Genomic DNA, 17,605 nt, shown 5'->3' with positions numbered 1-17,605 from the left:
TATTTTGGTTCATTGGAGCCTAGACTTATGTAATTAATCCTTTTGGGTGTTCAATTAGGGGATTAGGCAGGCGCTCTTCAATGGCCTTTGTTAGTTTGAGTTAGGCGATGCCCGGTAGTGTAGAGGTTGGACTTATGACCGTAAGGTCATGGGTTCAAACCCCCCGATGCATCGGGTCACCTGTCACACATAGTTCGTCTAGTGTGATTTTTTCATCAGGTCTAGTTTGCAGGGTATTAGGTTCGGTCGTAAAAGATGATCGAGAGATTATGAGTTCAAATTTTAATGTTCTGCACATAAAATGATTGTCTGTCTGGAGGGAGGGAGGTAAAAGAATAGCCGGTAGAGAATATAATTTCATAAAAGCTGTTCCAACTTTAAGAACAAATTATTATTATATATTTTTATTTATTTTTAATTTACTAAAAACAAATATTTAGAACAAAAAGGTAACAATTCAATAAAAATATTAGAATAAAAATTATTTTTGGTCTCATTTAATATCAAAATTATTAATTTTGGTCTCATTCAAAAATAATATCAATTTTAGTCTCATTCAAATCAATTTTAGTCCAAAATGGTTGACTGGGACTGAACACGGCCTTGTTGGCTTGAACATGGCCGTGTTGGATGACTCATAAAGTGAATGGGCGTTCCAGACAGCCCGTGTTGGATGACTCATAAAGTGAATGGGCGTTCCAGGCAGCTAATACGGCCGTGTTGGTCTCAACACGGCCGTGTTGATTACCCTGCACTTTTAAACACGGTCGTGTTCTCGCTCGTGTTCTGAATACAGTCATGTTCTGCCATGTTCACGACCATGTTTTCAATATAATCATAGGTCATATTTATTATTTTTTTTCACTTTTTGGTTAAAATTATTTGATATATATATTTATAATTTAACAAAAATATTTATTACAATTATTTTATAATATAAAAAATAATCGATTTTTAATATTTTAAAATATATAAAAATAATAATATTTTAAAATAATACTCTCTTCGTCCCACGTTGGATATATGAGTCACTGTAGACAGGAGAATTTATAATAAGTATAATTAGTAGATAATTAAGAATGTATTAGTAAAAATAATTATCATATGATATAAATAATTATAAATTAAGATTAAAATAACTCATTAGTTTAATTAAAATTAAAATTAAATTAAAAAATAGTGTGTAATTATTTTCCAAAAAAATGAAAGTGACATGGGATGTGACACGAATATAAACGGCAATGTGGACATGGTAAGTGAGGAGGGAGTATTATTAAAAAATATATATTAATATAGTATTATTTTTATATATTTTAAAAATATTAAAAATTGATTATTTTTTATATATGATAAAATAATTGTAAAAAATATTTTTGTTAAATTATAAATATATATATATATTAAATAATTTTAACCAAAAAGTGAAAATAATAATAAATATGACCTAAAATATGATTATATTAAAAACATGGTCGTGAACTAGAACATGAAGATGGACAGGAACATGGCCTAGAACATGGCTGTGTTGAGAACATGGGCAGGAACATGGCTGTGTTCAGAACACGGGCAGGAACATGGCACGGTTGTGTTCAGAAGTGCAGGTAATCAACACGGCCGTGTTGGCTGCCAGGGACGCTCAGTCACCTTCTGAGTCATCCAACACACGGCCGTGTTCAAGACAACACAGCCGTGCCATTTTGGGACTAAAATTGATAAATTTTCATTTGAGCGGGACTAAAATTGATAATTTTTTTCGAATGAGACTAAAATTGATAATTTTAATATTGAATGAAACAAAAATGAATTTTACTCAAAATATTATCAAAATAAAATAATTGCTAGTATAATTGTGATATCAAGATATTATTATATGAAATATAAATTACTATTTTACATATTACAGATATATGATAAAATATTATCATAATAATTTTAAATTTATTGTATAAATTTAGTTATATTTATAATTATACTGTTTAATAATTGGTTTTTAATAACACATCAAATATATTTTTTACTTAAAACATTATATGTTTAAAAAAATTTCTTCCCATTTTTTGAGATGATTATTGTGCTGGGCAAATAATGGGTAAAATAAATAGACATAGACGTTATTTTATTTTTATTTAAAATACTATTTTATGTATTTTTATCATTTTATACCATTTCAGTACAAAATTAAATGGGTTTTTGGATCTTTTTAATAAGTTAAATGTGTAAAATTTTTTTATATTTTTGTATTGTATGTATAAAAGTGTGTTTATATATTATATAAAATATAAAAGAATTTTAGTATTAGTGTATAATAATAATTATTATTATTTAAATAAAAATTGATATTTTAAAATAAAAAAAATAAAAATAAAAATAAAAATAGTGGTTTAAATTAAGACAGTTCTATAATTCATATAAAAAAATATTTCTATCAAATCATTTTACAGAAACAAACACACCCCTAAATTTTATTTATTTTTTATTTTTTTGAAAAATCCATTGAAAAACATAGAGTAGACATACCCCAAATTCCTATCCCTTAGAAATACATACATACATACATATATATAGAGAGAGAGAGAGAGAGGGAGGGAGGCAGAAGTTGAAGACAAATTCTGTTTTGATTTTCATTTCGCACAGCTAAGCTCAGCCTGTCCCTTTGCCTGTACCTGTACCTGTACCTGTACCTGTGCCTGTGCCTGTGCCTGACCCTGAGCCTGAGGCCACCCAGCCCACCCTATTTTCTCCTTTTATTTTCCCTTCTCTTCCTCACACACTATCATCCAGCCATCCATCCTCACAATTCCCTTCTAAATACAACCAAATTTCATCGCCCTTTGTTTCATTTCCGGCGCCACTTTTCTCCTCAGGGAAACGGGGTTGGAGGATTTCCATTTTCTACGCTTCAATTTGGAGTTCGGAGAACGAAAGCCATGGACGCCAATTCCTGGGCTGCCCGTCTCTCTTCTGCTTCCAAACGCTATCAATCAGCTCTTCAATCTCGATCTGGTAGAGGCCTCGCCCCGCTTGTTTTGGCTTTTGTGTTACTTTTTTGTTTTTCCTTTCACATGGGTTTTGTTTTTCAATCGTAGATTAGGGTTAGGTTTTGATTGATTGTTGGTTTCGTTTGGGTGTTGTTGGTTAATTGCTGCTTTCTGTAGGATTATTGTGAACTTGTTCTTGAGAGATTTTGGTGTTGGGGGTAATTCGTTTTTGAAATTGATGCCCTAGTTACATTATATTTGGCTTTATGTTGGTGTTGATGTTTCTGCTGTTCATGTATGTGGAAGATTGAGGATATGTGGTTTGTAGATGGATTCCCTGCATATGATTGTCATACGTCAAACCTTGTAGTTTAAACTCCTTTGATTGTTTGTGCTTCAATGTTCTTGTAGGAATGAAATGGGATCGTTTTGATGCTGAAATGTTGATGGGGTTTGAGGAAATGGACATGGATGATGATATCAGGGAAGAGTATCCTTGCCCTTTCTGTTCGGAATGCTTCGATATTGTGGGACTGTGTTGTCACATTGATGACGAACATCCAGTCGAGGCTAATAATGGGGTATGTTCGAATACAGACAAAATTTGGAATATTTGATGTTGTATCCGTCAAAGACAGTTTGTTTTGTTAAATATACGAAATGCTTTGAATTAATTGAGTCGCTATCTATTGCAAGATATAAATAGACAACTTTGTTTCTTGTCCCACCTCCCCTGATCATTTTTGACTTGGAAAAGGGATAAGGTGGCTTAATTATAACTGTGGGTTTTGTTCGTTTCTGGTGGTTAAGATAATTTGGGAGATACTCATTGAATAGTCTATATCTTGTTCTGCTTTGTCGTTGGCAATGAACTCTATTTTGTTGTTACTGAAATTATATTTCCTTCCGAATACTCCACTGGAAACTTTTTCAACAACTTGGTTATGAGTCCATCCAATCTCTTTGGAAGGTCTCGGTCTGTTTGAATTATATTAACATGTTCATTAACTATTCCAGGTTTGTCCGGTTTGCACAATGAGGGTGGGTGTTGACATGGTTGCGCATATAACCTTGCAACATGGAAATGTCTTTAAGATATCCTTTTTCTCTTAGTTTCCATTTACTGCTGTTTTGTATTTGTCGTTTGTCTCATTTTGTTCAGACTTTTTTTTTTTTTATCCTATTACATATGATAGCTTTTGAAGCAATCAACAGGATAAACATAGATTAGGGGGAAATAGAAGTTGAATAATGAAAATCCTAAATCTGAATGTGCATAGTTTATAAACCAAACATTTGTCATTCAAAACATTTGTTATTGCTGTCCCGTAAGGGATGGTCTGGTGGTGTAGGCGTTGGACTTGTGACCATGAGGTCATGGATCAAACCTCCGACGCCTCAGGTCACCTGCCACACATGGTTCGCCTAGTGTGACTTTCCCGTCGGGCCTGATTTGCTGCGCACTTTCGGGTAGGGGCTGCGGGTTCCTACGTCATAAAAAAAAAAAAAAAAAAAAAACATTTGTTACTGCCGTCATTAACTTATTTTTTCTCAAAAACTAAGAATGTTAATCTTTCATATTGAGCTCCTTGACTAGACATCACATGCAGCGTAAACGGAAAACAAGAAAAGCTGGGACGCAGTCTACGCTCTCTTTGTTGAGGAGGGAACTCAGGGAAGGGAACTTACGATCTCTGTTTGGAGGCCCCTCTTCTGTAGTTCCTTTGAGCAGTGCAGCTCCAGACCCTTTGCTGTCATCGTTCATCCTGCCAGCAGTTGATGATTTTGAAAGCGTTCCATCGCACTCTTCAGCTGATTTGGCCAAGAAAAATACATCTGCTAGCACTCTAGAAAGGTAATTTTCAACCTCATACCTGCTTTTATTCTGCTTGTAATATTCTACTATGCACACTCATCATACAAAACGTTAGACCCATATGGGTATATATAAATGACAAATTTCTAATATTAAAGGACAGAATTAGTTGTTTATCGCTAGAAGGTAACGAAGTTGTATTATATGCTCGTAAACAGTAGCTGATTACTTGCCTCTGGCTGTTTTTGCTAAAATGCATTACTTTGGTAAACTCTTCATTTGTTGGCTGTCTATTGACTGGCCTTACTAAAGCTTCGTTTGTATTGAGTTGAGCATGAACTTTGATAAGACTAGACTTGATGCAATGCATCCTTGATATTTTAAAATTATAAATATGCATCTTATTCAAGAAACAAAATGATGATGTTATTCCAGCTTGATCATACTATATACGTATTCGAATGGACATTTATATCTTGATTTAAGCATGAATCTAGTATATCTTGATTTATACAATCGGAATAAACATATGGTTTTTAAAAAATGGGAGGAGTTTATTTTTCTTCAATAGCCAGGAGAATGTTGCCGTAGCACTATGCTTCTCACATGTCAGATATAAATCATACTTAAATTTGTTGTACCACTTGACTATGGTTGCATATTTATTCCATTTCTTCTTCCTGTTAGATAATATTGTTCTTTGAATTTCAACTTTTGAAAAATGATGTATCTAAAGCACTTCCACAAAGTGAGATCTTCAAAAAACTACTGTCTTTGCCTATACTTAAGAGGGAATTTCATGTAAAATTTTGTTATTGATATCTTTGGTGTTAAAGTTTACTATATGTAATAATTACGCGAGTGTAAAATTGTTTGGTACGGTTCTCTTATTTTCAAGTGTTTCTGAGGGTTTTGTTTTAGGACGGTACATATTTCTCAGTGTGTGCTTGCTATGGTATCTTTTAATATTGCAAATATTTGTGATTAAGCTGTCGGAACCTATTGTGCCTTGGTTTTATAACTAAGGAGGAACAGAATGGTTTCCGGTTTTCTGTTGAATTGAATATATTCTAGGAACTCATACTGATGGTTCACATGATCATCACATTATTCATCACAGATAGAAATTTTATTTTTTTTTCCCTAGAAGAACTTTTACATATGACTTGTGATTATATATCAAATATTAAATGCATCAGTTGGCTACAGAATTCGATGCCTCTCTTTGTATTTGTAAATTTGTGTGTGCTAATCATTATGAATAGTAAATTATGTGTAAATATATTGCTTTCATATTTTTATGTGATGTGAATTGGATATATAAAATTAATTTAAGTGTGTTGTGCATATATTTGAATGTGGGTACGCCTTTGAATTCGAATTTAGTTACCAGTAAATGATTGAATAATTATTAGAACTTCAATATATTTTTTTCATGTGAAAGAGCTAATTAGTTTAAAAGACGTTATATCTTTAGTGTGAAAGTATTTTGTAGATAAAAATGTAAAACAATTACACATCCAAACATAGTGTACGGTTTGCTAGGCTTTTCAAGCCTCTGAAAACTAGACATTCAGGTCTTCTTAGAATTCGATATATTTACTGACATGGAGATGATCCCGCAAGTTTTTATGGCGCAGAAGGTCGATTATCGTCAAGGTTTATTGTGTTGTGGATACCCTCTGCTTTAGAAACTTACTTTATGTTTTGGTGTCCTGTGATCAAAACATCATACTGAACATACTTGGTTACGACTTAGACATGCAGCGATCTCTGACATAGCTGGTTTTTTGAATTATGCTAACAGGAAAGTTCAACAACCTCCCATGTCGCAAGAAGACCAGGAGGAGAAGGCGAAGCGGTGCCATTTTGTTCAAGAATTGCTGTTATCGACTGTACTAGATGACAATTTATAATGAAATGTTGTTTGCAGCTGTCGGAAAACTGGCTATGTGGCCTCGCCACCAACCATCTATCACCTAGAGTTAAATAAATTGTGATAAAAATGTAATTTATGTTACCTGTAGAATTATTAGTTTGTAGGTCGAAGCAGGACGACGAAGTGCATTTTGCTTTGGCTTTTGTGTCAAGATGATCAACTTACTGTACTTGTTCTCTGTTTCCTTCGTGATTTTGTGCATTCTTTTTATCATCTTTCTTCTTATATTCCCTTTGATGATAGGTACAGTTATATTTATATATTGTGCTGTGTTATCATGTAATATCTGATCAGATCAATTGTGACATGTGTTATCGGTTCATATCATATATTGTGTTATATTAAAGCCTGTTGTAATTTTTTATTTATGACATAGAAATCCGCAATTACTATCCGAAAATTCTATGGGTTGCTAATCCGTGTTGACATCAATTGTGACATATATATTTCAATGACACATAAGTTAACATAAAATAAAATATTCACTTTTTTTTAGTAATTCTAATATTTACTTTCTACATAATATTACAAATATACTACTACAAGAAATTTTTAAGTTAATATTTTAGTCTTTTTACTTTTATTCTTAATGCATTATTATATTCGATATAATATCAATATTCCTAAAAATTTTGGTACAAAAAGACACTATGAGACGAAGAGAGTACTAAATATTTATTTTAGATTCAAAATATCAGATCAGCTTATTTATTTCGCGTACACACCCTTAGTTCTTTCCGAACTCATATTAAACACACTACTAGTAGAAATTCCCTCTATAAGCATTCATTCCTTAACACACAAAACAACCATTCCCAATACCATTACCATTACTAACCTTCACTGAAATACTTCAGACCGGCGCCGCCGCCGCCGGACTGCCACCGCAAGCAGCCGAAGACGGTGCAGAACACCTGCGCCGACAGCAGCAACACCACAACGATCATCACCACGACATTGACGTACTTCATCCCCTTCGGCCCACATTCTTGCATCTTTCGTTTAATCTTAACTCTCGATGTATTGCCATACAGCCAGTTGATCTCTGCAATGGCCTCTCCGATCCTCGACTTCGGCTCGCCCTCGCCGGTAGTTTTCCTTATCCCTTTGAAGATCCAAACCACTTCTGCGTCGGACAATTCTCCGGCCACGATCTCTGCCTCCTTCAAAAGTTTGACGTCTTTCTTCGTCTTGATCATGCCGCACATCAAGTCGACGTACTCCGCCAGCTCCAGCGACGATCCCGGCTTTGCCGATGCCGCTTCGTAGGCCAGAAGGTTCCGGAGAATTGTCTCCGAATGAGCGTTTAGAGTGATGGCCGGGAGATAGAGCTTTCGCTCTTTATTAACGAATTTCGCATCCCGGATTCCGGTAGTCTTCGCGTACTCTATGCCAAGAACTTTCGACATCTCGGTTACATTTGGAATCTCGATCTGCTCGACTTCCGGCCGGTCCCCTTTAGGCCCCCAGAGAGTCGAAACCTTGTTCCATGGCACCTAACCGATATGAAGTTCAAAAAAACTTATGTTAGGAAGCATGTGTTGAACTTGTACGAATGTGTCGAACTCATCAATTGCTTCGCAATGTACCTGACTGATGATCGATAGAAAGCTACATGCGATGCCTGCGCCGGGGACACCGAATTGACCCAAAAACTTTTCGACTGGCATCAGATTTTCTACAACATTCGCTGCTGAAAATGTCTTACGCTTTCTATTTGAACGTAAGAGATCATGCTTGTCGAGTTGATCAAACACGGCAGGTTTCAATTCTTCAGCAACAATAGCGTTAACTGAGCGATACATATGATTGAGAAGGTGCGCGAGGGCGTCGTCCCTCGTCGCAGATTGTCCATTGGACACTGTCACGGACAAATGAGAAGCCGGTGGGAAGACATGGGACAGCGTCTCGTACGCAGCTTCAGCATTTTGATGTATTTCTTCGATCGAGCAAGGAGGGTGAAGTTCATTTGTTGTCAAGGAAACCGAGCTCGGATCGTTGTCGAGCATTTCGCCATTGCATAACACTGTCTCCTCATTATTGCTTTCCGTGTTGCATATGATCAAATGGTACATTCGATGGAGGAGATGCTCTTGGTTCGTGTCTCGGATCACTCTCCAACTGCTGCTCAGTTCGAGAGGTGAATACTTCTGGCAGAGGACTAGAAAACCTCCATTGAGCAGAAATTCGATGTAAGCTTGATGAACCTTATCGGTGTGACAATCATCTAGGAAATGGCGTGAAGAAATCCCGATCATGTTGAGCAAGAAAGAAGGGATTTGGTTCTCCAGCATGAACAAGTCCCCTGCCAAGCTTTCCATCTCAGTTTGGCCTTGATGATAATCTGTTGCTTCGAGCTCGGCTTTCAGGTACTGAAGTAGAAACAAACCGTCAATGGCTAAGATCCATGCTAGAGTATTTTTGTCGAGGTCGATGAATTGATCGTAACAGCCTCGAATCACCGGCTCCGATTCGGTGAGTTTTGAGACAACCTTCAAAACATCAAGTGCAGAAAGAAAAATGATTCGTAAGAGTAATTCCAATGTTGAACTCCAAATTATGCTTCAATGTTGAAAAGAAATTTCTAGACTACATTCACACCAAAAATTTATGCTACGAAAGGATTCCATCAACATGAATTAGGCGTTGCTGCATCATTGTTGTTGGAATATCATCAGATCTAATCGCATGCTCTGAGTTAGCTTTCAAAACACTTTTTAGGTTAACAATTGGAGGATTCAACCATTAGCTCAGCACTTCAACTACAGTTATGCGCAATTTATCTGCATTCAACTATTTCCCAAACTTTCACAACGAAATTGATTTCCACATTGAGAATCACTCCTATAATTATTTTCCAATTAGAAAAACACAAAAATAAATCGCAGAGAAGGAGAAGGAGAAGAATGCACGCGCGCGCGCGCGCACACACACACACATATATATATATATATATGTAAGTTGTTGGAACAAACCTCTTTGCCGATCTGTTCGAGTTTTTTCGGAGGCAGCCCCTCCCTGACAGCGGCGAGCTTCTGCTTGTGCATCTTGTAGAGGTCGGGGCGGAGATGGTGGTAGGCGCCGAGCCCAATTTTTGTCGGGGAGTAAGCAGTTTCTGTTGTGGTTTCAGTAAAGGCGCGAGGAACTCTGTAAACAGAACATAATTGAGTGGGGAAACTGCGAACTCTGTAAACAGAAAGTAATTCAGTGGGGAAACTGCGTTCTGGTTCGAACGTGAAGCTCATCTCCTCAATCCATCTCCTCTGAGAATCATCTGACTCCAGAAGCTTGTTGGACGCCATTGTTCGTCTCCCAGAGTAGCTGCTGCTATCGTTTACTGCAAATGATTGAATCTCCGCCCACACCTTCAGATTTCTAGTGTATTTATACTAGTGTTAATTGTCTGTTTGTTTGTGTTTCATGACATTTAAAATAAGTAAGTGTGAATGATACAAATACACTAGTCGCTCCGTACCTACCAACTTTATTTATATATATTTTTATTTATCCACAAAAATTATTTATTAAAATTCATATTTAGCTCAAATATTAAAAATTATATTTTCTAATTTCATGTCAGTAATGAATTTTTTTTTTTTTTTTTCTAATAAAAAAAGTTATCAAAAATAGAATACAACAAAAAATAAAACCCTAAAAAACACGTACACATCCTAATGTTTTTACTTATTTATAGCCTTTAACTAAATGCTACCTGTAATATTAAATTATATTTTCTTATTTTTAATCATAGAAAATTTGAGGCTTTCATATTTTTTTTAAAATAAAATAATTATTCTTAATGCTTTTTATGACGCTATTCCAAAATCGGATTGTATAAACTTCTGATTGAACTTAATACCTGCAAATTAAATTTTTTAAAATTTGGGAGATCGAATTATTGGATTGCATTTATGATATAATCGTAACTACTTTTTATTATTTATTTATTTATTATTATTTATTTATTTTTGTTTTCATGAATGGCAAAAACGTGTTTGAACTATTGAAATCAAGACTTTTAAAATTTTTATGTGACTTTTATCTTTTAGATAATATATAATATTCACATCACTATCAATTTTGCATGATTATGGTCTGGATTGTTCTGAATAAATACAACTTACCACATTTTATTCATATTAATTGCAAAGCTTGCTCAAACTATTAGATTCAGGGCTTTTTGGATTTCTAATATCATTTATTTTTAAAATAATTTATAATATGAGAATGTTTCTTTATTTATTTATTTATTGTATTTTATAAAATTTTATTATTTATGTGAAATGGTGATTATATGTGATGTTTTAAGTGAAATCATAAATTAGGTTTTTTTTTTTTTGAATGTAATGTTTTGAAAGATGAAATGTTATAAATTTACAAGAAAATTACAAAGATTGAACTCTAAGAACGGAATAAACCTTTCAAACAAGATATTTTCTTACTTTTTGGTTTTTATAGATAAAAGCTTTAAAAAATATATATATAAACAATGTCTAATTTTTAGAATTTTTAAAAAATATCGAGCAATAGAAAAAAATAAAATACACACACATACAAAAGAAAAGACAAAAAAAATTGATTTACCCGGTGGTGAAACTAGAAAAAAAAATAGCTATGGCCATTTATTTATTTTAAAATATAATACATAAAAAATTTTAAAATATAAAAATTTACAAACAATCGGTTTTCAGTTTTATAAGTATATGAATAGAATATCTGAATAATTAAGTTTAATATTTGTAATAATAATTTTTTCTATATATTTGTAATAATAATTTATTTTTTATTAAACTATTAAGATGACCTGTTATTCAAAACCTTAAATCTATTATTTTATTTTTAAAACTTATATATATATATAATACAAAAAATTCATACATATAAATGAAAAAAAAAAATTTCTCTTAGAGTTTGTTCTTTTTATTAATATATTATATACATATTTATTATTTTTATATTTATATAATTTTCTATATTTTATATAAAAAAATATTTCTTCGAATAATTTTTACAAAACAAACACCCTCTTAATTATTTGTATATTGGGATGAATTCGCGGCCTGATTAATTCTCGCAGCAGCAGCAACCGATGCTGCCACACCGCCGGGGTGTGTGCGCAGGTTGGGAGCATTTCGTAGCTCGGCACTGATCACTCCCTCGGCATCTGAACGGATCACCGGCTTGTCCGCCGGCAGCCTCACACTTGCATCCTAAGAGATAGCATTTTTCATAATTAGTGTTGATCAAACATAATTTTATTCATGAAAAAACATGTTTGATGATTTCATGGAATCAAATACAAAATGATATTACACGGAGTTTTAAATATTATGCAATTAATAAGTAATTAAAAAGTGTATTAAGATTAAAATGTATAATTATATTTAAAAAAAAAGAAAAATAACAAATTATGTGAGATTGAAAAAAAAATAGAAATAATAGCCAAATTATATGAGACGAACGAATATAAAAAAATTATGTTTGTAATAAAGACATGTGCATACAATTTTTTTCAAATCAGCACTGTAACTGTATATATATATATATATGTATGTATGTAAGAGAGGTAGGCATAAAACCGAAAGAATGTCTCCGAGTTTGGTCTTCTCATCGTCATCAACAATTCGAGCATTGCGATTGGCGGCTGATTGGGCAGCGGCGGCAACCCCGCCGGGGACAATGTTGGTGCGGCCGGTTGCCCGGACCTCGGCTGCCTGAATGGCGGCAGCATCGCTGTAATCGACTGGGTGGCGCCCGGCCGTGAGTGCGGTGGCTTCCAAGGCTTCGCCGATTGTGATGTATGCTCCTTGCTCATCGATTTCTATGTCCTTCATTTCTTGTTCTTGATTCATATTTTTGTGATCGATCTAATTAAGGATGAATTAATTAATTTGATGTATAATTAAAATTTAAGTATTGTTTGTTTAGGCTATGGAATGGGAATGTCTTGAAAAGGCAAGAGGAGGGTATCGAGCCAAGTTTGTCCGAAAATAGAAAAGCTATTTATGGCAAGTTTAGGTGGTGGCTGTGATGAACAAAGGGAACCTTTATTGTTAATTTGTGGTTCAACTGATTTGTTATTATTTATTTATTTTTATTTTTTCCACTTAGCATAAATAGTCGAACTTCACATGATTTTAATTAGAGGACTATATATTGTATTTCATTCGTCTCAGTACAATAGTTTTATTTATCATTTTTGTCCGTCCCAAAATAATAGTTTTATTTTCATAAATAACAATATCACCATAAAATTACACCTACTTTTTCATTTTTATTACACAATTGCCACTGTTTTTTACACTAATACACTTACAAGAGAAAAAAAAAAAGTCTTTTATCCATACTTTTTACTAACTACCAATATAATATCAATATTTCTTAAATCTCGTAATCAACCCAATTAAGACTATAATTCTGGGAATGAGGGAGTATTAGTTAAAATTATATGCAATGTGTTGTATAAATATATTTTTTGTGTTAGAAATTATTAATAATATATGATACTCCCTCCATCCCATTAATAAGTATCCAATTACTTTTTAGGCGTAGTTTTAGGTATATTAGTATTATATTGGGATATAGTAGAAATAAAGTAGAAAATGATTAAAATAACTTTATTAGTATGTGTGATATAAAGGTAATGACATTTGTGTAATATATTGTAAGTTGTAAGGGTATTTGTAATGTTAGGTAGATAGTACAGTTACTAAAAAAAGGAAATATATACTTTGTTATGAGACGGACTAAAATGGAAAAATAGATACTTTGTTATGGGACGGAGGGAGTATTAATTTTTGTATTATATTTGTATTAAATTAATATAAATAATATACTCACTCCGTCCCAAAAGTATAGTTTTATTGTGTTGGGCACAAGATTCATGGAATATTGATTTTATATTGATAGTTGGTAAAAAGTAAGGATAAATGACTTTTTTGCCTTTGTGAGTATATTAGTGTAAAAAATAGTGACAATTGTGTAATAATAATAAAAAAATAAGAATAATTTTATGATAATATAGTTATTTATGGAAATAAGACTATTATTTTGAGATTGACAAAAATGGTAAACAAGACTATTGTATTGGGACGGAGAGAATATTATTTATTGTTATACTCCCTCCGTCCTATTGAAAGGTTACCATTTTCCATTTTCGTCCGTCCCAAAACAAGGTTACCATTTACTAATTTAGTAATTGTACTACATACTTAACATAATAAATATCCTTTCAACTTACAATATATTACACAAATTCTATTACTTTTATATTACACCATACTAATAGGGGTATTTTTGTCTTTTTTACTATAATTCAATATAATACTAATATTAAAAAATTTACGTGCAAAAAGCAAATGCCACCCTTCAAACGGGACAAAGGGAGTATAATATGTTGTAAGCTTGGGGACTGTTTTTGAATTTTGAGGGGCTCCAAGGAGAAATAAAAATAAAAAAATTAAAATGAACACTTATTTTATTTTTATATATAAAAATTACTCATTCAGTCTCAAAACTATAGTGTGGTTGTGTTTGTAAGGAGATTTAAGAAATATTAATATTATATTAATAGTTGGTAAAAAATACAGGTAAAAGATTTTTTTGCTCTTGTAAGTGTATTAGAGTAAAAAGTAGTGACAATTGTGTAATAATAATGAAAAAAAGTAAGGATAGTTTTATAATGATATAGTTATTTATGAAAATGAGACTGTTGTTTTGAGACGGACATAAATGTTAAATAATACTATTGTATTAGAACGAAGAGAGTATATTAATGGGTTTGATTTAAAAAATTTTACATATAAAAAAATGGACTCTTTTTAAATTTTTACATATAAAAGTAATATTAATGGGTTTGATTTTTAAATTTTTACATATATATATATATTCAATATTATACATATACTCATAATATTTACTCTATACACCTTTAGTTCCAACTTAGGCGTCTTTGGCAATTAGCTAATAGCTGTTAGCTGATTTAATTAGCTGATAACTGCTAGCTGATTCAATTAGCTGGTTTGACTAGCTAATTCGATTAGCTGTTTGTATTAAAATGTTTGGTAAAACAACTGTTTGATATTAGTTGTTTATACTAAAATAACAATTGATGACATTTCTATTTTATTCTTGTTTCTAATATATTCAATTATGTTCTTTTGAGTTTAGAATGTTTAAAATTTTTTGTTATTAGTTATTGAAAATTATGAAAGTGTTATAAAAGTATTTATTTTTATTACAGTTAGATTTAAAAAAATAATATATTTTATTAAAATATATAAATAGTTTTTTTTATTGAAAATAATGTAAAATATAAAATAATAAATTTTTCGTGTATATATTTATTATGTTAGTTATCGATTAGTTCATTATATTTATAATTTTCAATAAATTTAATTTATTTAATTTATTTTTAGTATAAAATTTATATAATGTAATTTTAATAAAAAAATAAATTATTAATATTTATATTTTTTATTTTATATTGACTTTAATAAATTTATATATTTTACAATTAAAATAAATTTTTTTATATAAAAATTAATTATTTTAAATTTATAAAAGTAAAACTATAATATAATAAAATATTTTTATATAATTAGTAAAGAATCAAAATATATTTATTTGTGTAAAATGTATAATAAATTTTTAAGGGCATATAAGGAATAAAAAAAAATTTACAGAAAAAAACAATTTCAAAACGCTGGGTAAGTTAACTTTTCAGAAATTAGTTTTTTTTGTCAAAAAAACTATTCCAAAAAGCTAATTTACCAAATACTTAAATTAGCTTTTTGACTGGTCAAACAGCCAAAAGCTCTTCAAAAAATTATTTGCCAAACACTCCCTTAATATATTCATTTTATTGCTTTTGTCTATCTATTTAAAAATATTAATTTTTTATTATAGTATAAGTAATACATATATAAATATTAAAATTTTTATAATTTTTATAAAAATATTCATTTCACTTTTACTTGCAAAAGACAAAAATCTTAATACTATTATCGTATAGATCTTTAGTAATTAATAAAATATTATTATTATATTTTAACTTATTAAAAAAGTAGACGTATATTTTGAATTAGGATAGAGAAAACCTATATATATTGATTTGAAATGAAATATTGATTTAAATATTTATTTAAATAATATTTTGATATGATATTTTATATAAAAAATATATATTTTTATTAAAAATACGTACAAAAATATATAATATTAATTTGAATTTAAAATTGTAAAAGAACTCTATCTATTATTTTGTTTGCATTTAAACTAAACACTACGTCAGAGAGCAATTTAATGGTAAATCAAATTTATGACAACTAGTCAGCTACAGATAAAAATCACCAACTTTTTCTATTTTTAGATAAAGTAAATAACTGTCTCACCTAAAAATATAAATTTTTAGGGATATGTATAATTTATTTATTTAGTTACAAACGAAACGAAAATCAACCAACAAATACAGACATAATTATAATTACTTCAATGATCTCAGAAATTATAATTGCTAGTTAACACCTTAATATAAATAAATAAATTAACAGTACGTTATTTTACCAAATTTAATTTTTAAGTAAGACGGTCGCTCTATTCATCTTTTAAAAAAATACCCACTTCCATTTTTCTTACAAATTTATTCTTTCATCGAAAGCAAAATTTAATGTGTATCAGGAAAATTATAAATTTGCCTTGACTTAAACTGTACACTAAATTGAATTCCATTTTATTGTTGACTCATTCGTCCAATTTGCATTTCTATGTTGACGGGCATTCTTAATTTATATGAATTCATACTTCATATTATTTGAAATTTGGCTTCAATTTATTTATAACATATACTCCCTCCGTCCCATTGGAAGGTTGTCATTTTTCATTTTCGTCCGTCCCAAAACAAGATTACCATTTTCTAATTTAGTAATTGTATTACCTATCTAAAATAATAAATACCCTTCCAACTTACACTATATTACACAAATTCCATTACTTTTATATTACATAATACTAATAGGGGGTATTTTCGTCATTTCCACTACAATCCATTATAATATTAATATTTAAAAATCTACTTGCAAAAAGTAAACGGCAACCTTGTTGACGGAGGGAGTATTATATTCTCTCTGTTCCAATACAATAGTACTGTTTATCATTTTTGTCCGTTCCACAATAATAGTCTCGTTTCCATAAATAATCATATCAATAAAACTACCATTATTTTTTCATTATTATTACATAATTGTCACTACTTTTTACGATAATACATTCACAAAGATAAAAAAACACTACCAATATAATATCAATATTCCATACCAAATACAACCCATACTATAATTTTACGACAATTGAGTATAATTTAAATATAATACTTTAATCTTACAAAATATTATGTCCAAAGTACAGTTCAAATAAAAATTTAAACTCAAAATGTAAAAGATCCTCATGTTTTTTTGCTTCGTATGATTGGTTATTTGTCATTTTACACAAATAAACAACTGTTGTCAAAATCTATGTTTAAAAGAAAATTCAAACAAAAAAATATAAAACTAAATTCTAACTAAAACAAAAAAAAAACACTTTCATAGCTTTTGCTTGGTTATTGTACATAATTTTTTGGAATTTAGTTTTATTGATTTATTATTCAATTATTTTGATTTTTTTTTTATAACTATATACTTCATCCGTCAACACATAAAATAAGCAATTATTTTTAGTCATGTAGAAAATAATAGTATTTTAATTATAGTAGGTTAGTTAAAAATAGTGTAATCATATTTTTTCTTTTGCTTTTTTTGTATAAAAGTAACGATGTGATGTATATTCGTGGAAAAAAAATAAGGTATTTAATAAAATATTTACTTTGTAATTGAA

General features: G+C 30.7%; 3 protein-coding genes across 3 annotated transcripts; 1 reads left to right on the top strand and 2 right to left on the bottom strand.

Moving 5' to 3' along the window:
* The first annotated feature begins 2,590 nt into the window (after positions 1-2,590).
* On the top strand, positions 2,591-6,946 carry LOC127247012 (protein DEHYDRATION-INDUCED 19 homolog 3). Its single transcript, XM_051268707.1, has 5 exons — positions 2,591-3,003; positions 3,390-3,559; positions 3,996-4,075; positions 4,585-4,833; positions 6,602-6,946. Exons 1-5 carry the CDS (start codon positions 2,928-2,930, stop codon positions 6,708-6,710), a joined length of 684 nt encoding a protein of 227 aa, XP_051124664.1. The 5' UTR covers positions 2,591-2,927; the 3' UTR covers positions 6,711-6,946.
* Positions 6,947-7,398: 452 nt separating this feature from the next.
* Positions 7,399-10,111, bottom strand: LOC127247008 (putative UPF0481 protein At3g02645). The gene is made up of 3 exons (XM_051268704.1): positions 9,709-10,111; positions 8,323-9,225; positions 7,399-8,229 (listed from the first exon to the last, which is right to left on the bottom strand). The coding sequence occupies exons 1-3, from the start codon at positions 10,033-10,035 to the stop codon at positions 7,567-7,569; spliced, it is 1,893 nt and encodes a 630-aa protein (XP_051124661.1). The 5' UTR covers positions 10,036-10,111; the 3' UTR covers positions 7,399-7,566.
* Positions 10,112-11,760: 1,649 nt separating this feature from the next.
* LOC127246537 (late embryogenesis abundant protein 47-like) lies at positions 11,761-12,567 on the bottom strand. The gene is made up of 2 exons (XM_051267976.1): positions 12,313-12,567; positions 11,761-11,943 (listed from the first exon to the last, which is right to left on the bottom strand). Exons 1-2 carry the CDS (start codon positions 12,565-12,567, stop codon positions 11,761-11,763), a joined length of 438 nt encoding a protein of 145 aa, XP_051123933.1.
* Positions 12,568-17,605: the final 5,038 nt, after the last annotated feature.

Source organism: Andrographis paniculata, unplaced genomic scaffold (assembly GCF_009805555.1).
Source record: "Andrographis paniculata isolate CXL003 unplaced genomic scaffold, ASM980555v1 Contig30END, whole genome shotgun sequence".
NCBI classification, from domain to species: Eukaryota; Viridiplantae; Streptophyta; class Magnoliopsida; order Lamiales; family Acanthaceae; genus Andrographis; species Andrographis paniculata.
This window is presented reverse-complemented; position numbering and strand designations above follow the sequence as displayed.

Coding starts and splice junctions, on each gene's coding strand:
- LOC127247012 (XM_051268707.1), top strand. CDS start 2,928: ATGGACGCCAATTCCTGGGCTGCCCGTCTCTCTTCTGCTTCCAAACGC. Junction 3,560..3,995: donor CAGTCGAGGCTAATAATGGG/GTATGTTCGAAT, acceptor TAACTATTCCAG/GTTTGTCCGGTTTGCACAAT. Junction 4,076..4,584: donor CATGGAAATGTCTTTAAGAT/ATCCTTTTTCTC, acceptor TAGACATCACAT/GCAGCGTAAACGGAAAACAA.
- LOC127247008 (XM_051268704.1), bottom strand. CDS start 10,035: ATGGCGTCCAACAAGCTTCTGGAGTCAGATGATTCTCAGAGGAGATGG. Junction 9,226..9,708: donor TCGAACAGATCGGCAAAGAG/GTTTGTTCCAAC, acceptor GATGTTTTGAAG/GTTGTCTCAAAACTCACCGA. Junction 8,230..8,322: donor TTCTATCGATCATCAGTCAG/GTACATTGCGAA, acceptor CATATCGGTTAG/GTGCCATGGAACAAGGTTTC.
- LOC127246537 (XM_051267976.1), bottom strand. CDS start 12,567: ATGAAGGACATAGAAATCGATGAGCAAGGAGCATACATCACAATCGGC. Junction 11,944..12,312: donor AACTCGGAGACATTCTTTCG/GTTTTATGCCTA, acceptor GCTATCTCTTAG/GATGCAAGTGTGAGGCTGCC.